Consider the following 9,233-nt stretch of genomic DNA (forward strand, 5'->3'; position numbering starts at 1 on the left):
CTAAATGAGGGGAGGGAAGGGGGACCAGGCCCTAGCGCGGGTGGGCGCTGCCCCTCCCCGCCCGCAGGGGGCGCCCCCGCTGGCGCCGCCAAGGCCGCGGCGGCCTCTTGTCGCGGCGCGGCCCGCCCCCAGCGGCCTGCCTGGCTCCTCGCTCCGCCGCCCCTCCGCTTCTCCGCTCTCGCTCCGCCGCCCCTCAGTCCTCGCCCCGCCGCCATGCTGGCTTCCTGCGGACCGGCGCTGTGCACCGCGCTGCGGCGGGCAGCGCCCGGCGGCCTCGCCTCCTTCCACTGCTCCGCTCGGCGCCACCGCGCCGCCCGTGTCGCTGTGGTGGGTAACGGCTCCGGCGGCCGCGGGCTGGGCGCGGGGGGGGGGGCGCGCAGCAGCTCTGAGCAGAAAGGTGTTTTGGTGGTTTTTGTGGTTTTGTTTGTTTTTTTTTTTTAATCCACCCTCAGCCCCGTGCCGGCGGAAGGGCGCCTGTGCAGCTGGGTCTGCTCCGGCGCTGGGGCTGGTGGCGGTGGGAGGGTTTGGCGTGGTGTCGGGCCTAGGAAAGATTCGCCCGGTGGCCGCGGCAGCTGGAAAGCCTTGGGAGAAGCTGAAATTGAGAAGATGAAGCTGTTTAGAATTGAGTAACTTGGAAGAAGCCAGACCAAGAGTGGGAAACACGTAAAAATTGGCTTCCGTGTAGTTGTTATTGGCCTGGAGTTGAGTTATAAAGAGCTGAACTTGAAATAATTTATGGTGTTGTTGGGGAGGTACTGGCAGCATGCAGGAAAATACTTAAACTGGGTTATGCTCTTCTGCAGGAAGGAGGTAGAACATGTTAAGAATACAAAAGAAAGTGATGAAACAGAGGAGCTACAGATTGCCAAAGGAAAATTTAGGCTGTAGGTAGCATCCCAAATGGATACACGGTTTTGGAGCTTGGTGGATGGTCTTTGAAGCTCGAATTTTGCATAGTGTTGGCAGCATGAAATGTAAAGAAATAAGAAGGTGTTACCTGCATGAGGAAATCTGTTTTGGGCAGAGTTGGCTCGGGAATGGGCAGAATCCCGGTCCAAATGTCTAAAAGGTAACTGTAAATGAATGCTGTCATTTTAGCAAATCACAGGTTTTTAAATAGTGGAAAACAAGTGTTACTGTTGACATTAATTACATAAATTTCTGACTGTGGTAGAAGACAGATTTGTCACCAAGCAGGTACTGAAAACACAAGAGGATAGTGGTTTAGTACTTCAGTTTCAGTGAGTTTCAGAAACATTTAAAAAGTATTGCATACAGAAGATAACTTTAGCACAGTTGTCTGTATATATGTTTATACAGTCTAAATTAAATGAAAGATAAAAAGTTGGAAAGTAGAAGGCAGCTCTTAAATGTCAGAGCAGCAAAATTTTAGTTAGGATTAATGGACAGAAGAACATTCATGCATATTACTCATTTGGTGAAGGGATGTTAGGATGCTATGCCTGTGAGAGTAGAGGACTGAGTGTTGTGAAAGCCCCTTCGAGTTCAGTGTTTCTAACTGTGACAGTTTCAGTTTTGAGTTTCTGTTCATGTGTCTGTGATGAAAAACTTTCAAGAAAACCGAGATAGAAACCAGGAGGGAAGAGAGTAAAGTTAATAAATGGACTCTTCTTTAACTGGATTTTTGTCTTTCAACACAAACAACCAAACAAAAAAACCCCACAGGAGTTCATAAAGATACTTTCAGGAACTAGATAATCCTTTGGATTTTTTTTTTTGTTTTGTTTTGTTTTGTTCTTATAATCCCTTTCTTCCTGGTGTTTTTAAAAATGTTTTTTCTCCTTTCTTTATGAAAGACTCTCTCCACTCACGCAAGGATAGTCGGTTGCTTTGTGCTTTTTATTCTCCAGTGTGTATAAACAAACTGAAAGTTTTATTATCATGGTAATAAGGAAAAATATAGCTAATATAGCATAATTGGATTAAAAGTGCTTTAGCTATTGATCTCTGAGGCAAATCCTCAGACAAAATACAGCGGCAGGAAAAATAGTTTATCCTAAGTGCCACCTTGAAGTGCATGTCTATCCTGCTTCTATTTGATGTGCATCTGGATGAGAAGGTATTTCACACAGATGTGGATACTTCATAAATAGACTTATGACACTCAGAATAACAGAAAATATGTGTGCACAATAAAAACATACCTACGGATATCATGTCAGTTTATTAACTCTGAGGAATAAATGTATAAGCCAATAAATAAACATTAGTTATTTCTGACACCTGTCTGTGATGGGTAGCTATAAATAGGAAATGCCAGTTCTGCAGTGTGTCAAATGGTGACACCAGTGCTAGTAGCATGATCTCCACTGGCTTAGTAAAGAGCTTGTTGCTAAGTTGGTATTTTTGGGGGGCGAATGAAGGTTTTTTGTTGTTTGGTTGGATGGGGTTTTTTTTTAAACTTACAAGGCTTGTGAAAGATCCTGTAGGAAGTTTTGTATCACCTGAAATACTCTCTTGATTTTCTTCCTGCAGGTCCTGTCTGGTTGTGGTGTCTACGATGGCACAGAAATCCATGAGGCCTCAGCGTAAGTTGCTTTACGAAACCATAGGCTTCAAGAAAGTCTCCTTTGCATTACAGCAGTCTGTTGAATTCAGTTTTGCTCTCTCTGGCCATCAAAATTGCCCTGAAAGATGTATGATGAAGCTTCACAGTTTTCTCACAGCATGATTGGGAGCTCAGGCCACATTCTTGCAGGACTCAGTGATTGTCCAAAGGTAAAGCACAGTGCATGTGATGCCAGAGCAATGAGTTTGAGAGAGACTGTATTTCCTTCAGAAACAGAAATTCAGAGTTCCAGAATCAGTCTCAAGAGAGTTAAGTAAAGACTTCATTTCATAATCGCTTTGAGTTTCTGTTCCTGGAGCTAAATCCAACACTAGAATTTTTAATACTCCACTTGAATTATTAACTCTTAGTGTTAATTGCTAAGAGATGTTTCACCTAGACCTAGATTAAATGTACACACAGGTATGTTAATTGTGGGACTCTTCCATAACACCTGGAGACTTGCAATGAGAAAGGAAGTTTTTATTGTTCCTGGTTGCCTGCATAAGAGCACTGAACAAAGAAACTTGTCTCCAGTTTACCTGACCCTGCCTCCAAACTGACTTTCCATTCTGCTTTGCACTTTGGTGTTGCATACAGGGATTTTGCTGCTACGTGCTCAGTATGCTTTGGTAGGATGTGTGTTTTTCTTCTTTCAAACTCAGTTGCTGGAATATTTGTAGCAAGACTTAGGGGCCAGATAAAGCCTCTCTTACAAGGTTTTCAGCATGTTTTCTCTCCATTTTTCTAGCATACTGGTACACCTTAGTCGTGGGGGAGCTGAGGTTCAGATGTATGCTCCAGATGTTACTCAGATGCATGTCATTGACCACAGTAAAGGGCAACCAGCTGAAGCTGAGTCAAGGTAAAGTCTGCGTTTAACGTGTTTTCCATGACTGCTGAGCCTCCGTCTCTTAGGCATTCTTCAGACATAGCAGCCTGTAACTGCACTTGCAGCTCTTTGCTGAATGGCTTTAGTAGCTTTATGCTAGCTGGTATTTTGATTGGAGAGAAAATACTAAACAAGTTTTCTGGACTTGATTATATACATTTTTTTAATGCCTGTGTTTCCCAGTAGTAGTATTTCAGAAGCATCAACACCTTCAGTTATTGAGTACCACTGTTCTTTTCCCTTCCTCCCCTTCCTCTTCCTCTGCCAAAACTTACTTTGTGCTGTTCTGTGCGCAAATTATTAACTAATCTAGTTGTTTTATTTCTGGTTCTTCAAGGAACGTTTTAGTGGAATCTGCAAGGATTGCTCGTGGTAAAATTGCAAGCCTGGCTAAGCTTACTACAGCAGACCATGATGCTGTGATATTCCCTGGTGGATTTGGCGCTGCTAAAAACTTGTGAGTGCCAACTAAGCATTAGAATCCTCAACTAAATATTCATGATCCAGTATTCATAATCAACTATGATTCACAAAATAAAATCAGGAAGCAGTAAATGGCCTCCTTTACTACATATGTAACCACTACTTAATAAGGAAAGCTCTTTCAAAGTGTTGGAGTTAAATTGTGCTGTTCATGATGGTTTCCAGTCGTAATTCTTATTGGCATTGTCACATTTTAAATTTTCTGAACAATGTTGGTGAGAATTCTGAACTTTAGATAATGCACAAAAAGTCTGTTTTCCCCCACCCTTGTGGTGATTCTCTTTGGGCCTGAAAGTGAAGGTAAAACTTCAATAGTTTCAGGTGTTTCTAGTGTTGTTATTCTATTTCTTCATGTCTGCCTACCCAAAAGTCCCCTCTTGCATTAGTAACAATAAAACAAGAGCTAGTTCAAAAAAAAAAAAAGTAAAAAAAAAGTGTTAGCCACTGATTATCTTGTTACTGACCTGCAATTTTGTTAGCTTGGAGAAACCTGGATGTTATTTCTCTTATCTTCTTATGTATTTTTCTCCCTTGAAAACGTTGTTCTACTTCTGAGTAATCCTAGAAAGCTGATTTGATAATTCTTATTTCTAGATGTTTATATCGAGTAAGGAACTTTCTGACATACCGCAGCCTTAGAAGTGAGTAATTTTGGCTAAAACATTGATGGTCAACTGCAGGCTTTTCAGCCACCTTTTTGAAGCTATTAAATTTGTGATGACCCTTGAGAGCCAGTCTCAGGGCAGACAGGCACCTCTATTTGCAGGTTTATACTGAGGTATGTATAAAGTTTCTTCTTGTGGCAGATCTACCTTTGCCGTTGATGGGAAAGATTGCAAGGTGAACAGAGAAGTCGAACGTGTCTTGAAAGACTTCCACAAAGCAGGCAAACCTATTGGGTACGTATGTCAGTTGGAGGGGCATTTGTTTGATAGTGTGAGCATGGAGACAACATATGTTCTGTTGAAATGTGCAGCTGTTATTGCTGGAACTAGAAATAGCATCTTCCGGTTTGTATCAGTTGTAGCTTTTAAATGTGTTTTTCAAGATGTACGCGTGTGTAGGTGTTTGTGTCAAAGCAGCAGCTAAGAAAATGTGAGTGGAAGTTGCCTTGTGATGTCTTTCAGATTTGTAAGACCATGTCCATTTGAATCTTTTCAATTATGACCAAGTTTTGAAAGAGTGCTGTTGTAGAATTGCTCTTATAATTTCTTTTGTTGCAGTCTTTGCTGCATTTCACCAGTGTTGGCAGCAAAGGTTCTCTCTGGTGCTGAAGTAACTGTGGGCCATGAAGAAGAGGAAGGTGGCAAGTGGCCTTATGCTGGGACTGCAGGAGCCATTAAAGAACTGGGAGGAAAGCATTGTGTGAAAGAAGTAACTATATCCTTTCCTGTTAATTTCCATGTTGAGAGACACTTTAGTAATGTGCTGTTACAGTAATGAATACATGCAGGATCTATGCTTTTCCACTTACGGTTTAGTGGGAATATACAGTGTATAGCAGATTGCTTGTAATACGGTGCACAATTAGAAACATTGTCTTCGGTACACAGCTGTGTAGTTAGAAGTCATTCTGTCATTGCCATAGAACTCCATAATGCAGTAAGTGCTGAGTAAATTTGCACATAAAAATGGCATGAGTTACAATTGGTCGGTTCTCTTTGAGATTTTTTTTTTCTTTTCCTGAAGGCTAATGTTGTAATCAAACTGTACTCAGAGACATTTTATTACAGTGAGTAAATTTCGTGGTTTTTCTTTGTGTTTCTGAGCGTTCCCAGGGATTGCTCTTGCAATGTTTGTATTTCTGGCAAAAGCAGCTTCCAGGATCTTGGATTATAGGTTGCAGCTGTCTTTACAGCTGGATGGTATAATATGTTTGGAGGTGCTTTTTTATAGGACAGTGGAGTTGTGAGGTTTTATCAATGATGGTTTATTCTGCAGACAGCATCTGCAAGTGAGACAGAGGCTGTGTTTTCCTTAACTGCCTTTTACGAAGCTCATGTGGATACAAAAAACAAGGTGGTCACTACCCCAGCGTTTATGTGTGAAACAGAACTACATAATATCTTCGATGGCATTGGGGCCATGGTAAAGAATGTGCTAAAATTAACTGGCAAATAAATAAAAAAAAATCAGGAATGTTTAAATTTAGGATGTAGTATCAAATATCATATGGACCAATGGAAACACTTTCATCTGCTTGTCCTATTTACACTCTAGTGAATGCTGATATGAAGCTGATTGATTCCCAGCTGTGGGGTTTTCCGTTCCCTTTCTGAGAGAGGGGCCTGCAGAAGGATTTACAGAGTACAAGCAGTCTGGCCTGAGACCCAGAGCATTTTCTTGAGCTTTTTCAGCTGGAGAAAGCTGTGCAGCCATATTCTGAAACCAGTCCTCCTGATGCATCAGTGTCAACTCATTTCTGTGGGGGCAAAAACCTTTCAGAAGCTGAGGGCAGATTTGTTGTAGGGATATAGCAGATGCAGTGGCAGTGTATATAGTGGACAAAGAATGGGAGTAGAGAGAAGTTAGTGCGTGCTTCAAATTTTATGTGCTCAGGCCTGTATCTGTGAACAAAAAGCCAGGATCAGCTGTCAAGGGAACAGAAATGTTCCACATCTTAATTTTAACTTGGTATTAATTAAAAGAATAGTGTTTTGGTTTTCCATTTTGAAGAATCCTGTTTTCACAAAGAAGCTGTCCTGAATATCAGTCAGCAGCAGGATACATCTTAACTGTCACAACACTAGCACTTCGAAAAATTCATCCATTGGCCCATTATAGCAAAAAAGGTCTTGAAATGAAGGAGAAAGTATCCGCTGATGTGACGCACAATTTTTAAGGATAGTATCTATGTTAAAGTAGTTGCACGACTAGCAGTGGATGAAAAAAGCAATCTCAGATTATCCTTACTTGCCCTACTTTAGGGTAATAAAGCTTTCTCCAAAGAAATATTATTGAATGTCTGCAATAACAATGTATAAATAAATTAATTTCTGCCTTTATCTCATTCTTGTCCCTTCACTTTTGTTTGACAGCTGCCTCTGATAACTTACACTGGTTGATATATTCTAGTAGGTTTTCTGCTTTTCAGTTCTCTTCACATCAGAGACATTTTTTCCATACAGAATTCAGGAGAGTCTCCTTTCCCCCTTCCAAGTTAATTTTCACCTTTCTATTCAGCAGGAAGCAACATTTCTCAAATTAAAACAAACAAAATGACACCCCTTACCTAGTATTAAAGTTCCTTTTACATGACAGACATGCTGAAGGGGACCCATATTTTTAAAGGAGAATTGCGTGTTTCATAAATAAAATCTACAAGCCTTAGATTGGGATGGACTATGGTAAATAATGTCTGTGGCTGAAGATTTCCTAGGGATGTGGAATTATTTTTTTTTTTTATTGGGGGGAACAAAGAGGAGGAATGAAGCTTGAGTATGAGAGGTGGGTGTGCTCGGCTTGCTTAGTCAGTGTTCCCAGAATAAGCATTTTTGCTTCGGGAGCCTCTTAGTATGTGATTAATTTTTTGTCACTAAAAACATTTGGATTTAGAAGATCTGAATTTGTTCTTTAAAGATGGCACCATTTTTTTTGAGGGATTTCATAGAGATCTCTTGTGCAGATTGCCAGCTCCAGTGTGCTTACAAAGAAATCATACACAGAAACCAAAACATCATGGTAGTAGGCATGGTTCATAAAGTGGATTTTGGACATACTCTGAAACTTTTTTGCTTGTTCATCAAATTCTTCATAAAATTTTCAGTATCAAGTTGGTAAGAAACAGAATTTAAAACACTGCCACTATGTAATTCAGTGCAAATACCTTCCTCCATAAGCTTTGCTTGTACTTAAGTGGATGTGTTTAATACTGATTTTATGCACAAAGGCTTAGCAGAGGAGGGGAGGTTATTGTTCATATAAAATGTAATGACATTTTAAAATGCGTCTTTCCTACATCTGCCGGAGTTTTGAAAGAAATTTGGTAACATAAGAAAGTGTCACAAAACAGAGATGGTATTGGAATCCCCGGAGTAGAGGGAGAACAGCTGCTGTCTGTGTTAACGGTACCTTCCTCTGTTTAAGTGTGATCTAAATTCAGCCCAACTCTTCCTTCCCATCAGGAACTGAGTTAAATCTTTCCATTAGCTTCCCTCACCACAGCAGAGTTGTGTGTATGTATTTAGGGTTTCTCAGATTTGCAGTCCCTAGTAAGTGCAGCTGTGGTGGTATAAAGTTTTCTTAGATTCTGAATCTTGGATTCAGGCATCCTGAAGAAAAAGATGATTTTTTTGAAGAAATTGCTATTATCATGCAGTGACCAGCTGTTGCAAGTTGGTTGGTAAATCATCCAGATGGTGCCTCTTTTTACAGTCTGACATTCTTCCTTGAATCCAGACACCCAAATAACGAAGACTGCTAATAATCCACTGTACACCTTTCTAAGTAGCTGCAGTGTTGGTCATATTCATCCCTGACTTGGTGACTTCCAGGTTGGATTATCGCAGTAGCACGTGCTTACAATCAAGTATGCAATTTGACGTGACATCTCATCTGCTAAATAACAGCAATATTCCAAAATGATGGTCGACTGTTTGAGGGCTAGGGCTGTGACTTCTAACAGGAGTACCTAAGGAACCAGCTCCTCCTCAGTGGTGCCTGAAACGTTTTCCAAGGTAGTTAGAAAAAGCAGTCTCCCCATACAGCATTGTCAGCGCTGGAAGTTTGGACATTTGGTGAGGATGGGATGGGACCGACAGATAGGCACTGGGGAAATCAAAGACAAAATTTTATTTTCAGAAATAATCACGTTTTAGAGTATCTTTTTACCCTTTCCCTGCCCCCATCATTCAGAGATCATGTTTTGTAAGGGAGAAAGTATCATGCACCAGAATCGCCTTTCATTTTTTTTTAATTCTCTCTAATTTCACAGTAATGTGCAGAGTACAAACCTTTGATACACACATTTTTAAAGTTTTTTTTTATTAATAGAAGATCATTTAATTTTGGTGGAAGATGTAATATTGTCATCTTGGCTTTCAGCCAGTGTAAATTTGGAGGGAAATTCCATTTGCATTTAGAGATTAATCGAGACATCTGTCTGCCAAGCTGGGTTTTTCCTTTCCTTCCATAGGGCTGTTTGGAGCTGCCAAGGAGTTTGCTGGTTTCAGCCAGGTGGATGAAAGTTTACGGTGAATATGTTTTGTTAAACGCTATTAGAAATAAGTAGTAAAAGAATGTGTCTTCTTCAAGCCTCCACAAGGAGGCATGCAATATCTGGCTTATGGA

The 9,233-nt window shown here is 40.8% G+C and overlaps 1 protein-coding gene across 1 annotated transcript; it reads left to right on the top strand.

The window, feature by feature from the left end:
- Positions 1 to 72: 72 nt before the first annotated feature.
- Positions 73 to 6,949, top strand: GATD3 (glutamine amidotransferase class 1 domain containing 3). Its single transcript, XM_054819756.1, has 7 exons — positions 73 to 327; positions 2,497 to 2,549; positions 3,321 to 3,434; positions 3,799 to 3,918; positions 4,751 to 4,843; positions 5,168 to 5,324; positions 5,937 to 6,949. The coding sequence occupies exons 1-7, from the start codon at positions 214 to 216 to the stop codon at positions 6,063 to 6,065; spliced, it is 780 nt and encodes a 259-aa protein (XP_054675731.1). The 5' UTR covers positions 73 to 213; the 3' UTR covers positions 6,066 to 6,949.
- Positions 6,950 to 9,233: the final 2,284 nt, after the last annotated feature.

Source organism: Grus americana, chromosome 1 (genome assembly GCF_028858705.1).
Source record: "Grus americana isolate bGruAme1 chromosome 1, bGruAme1.mat, whole genome shotgun sequence".
NCBI classification, from domain to species: domain Eukaryota; kingdom Metazoa; phylum Chordata; class Aves; order Gruiformes; family Gruidae; genus Grus; species Grus americana.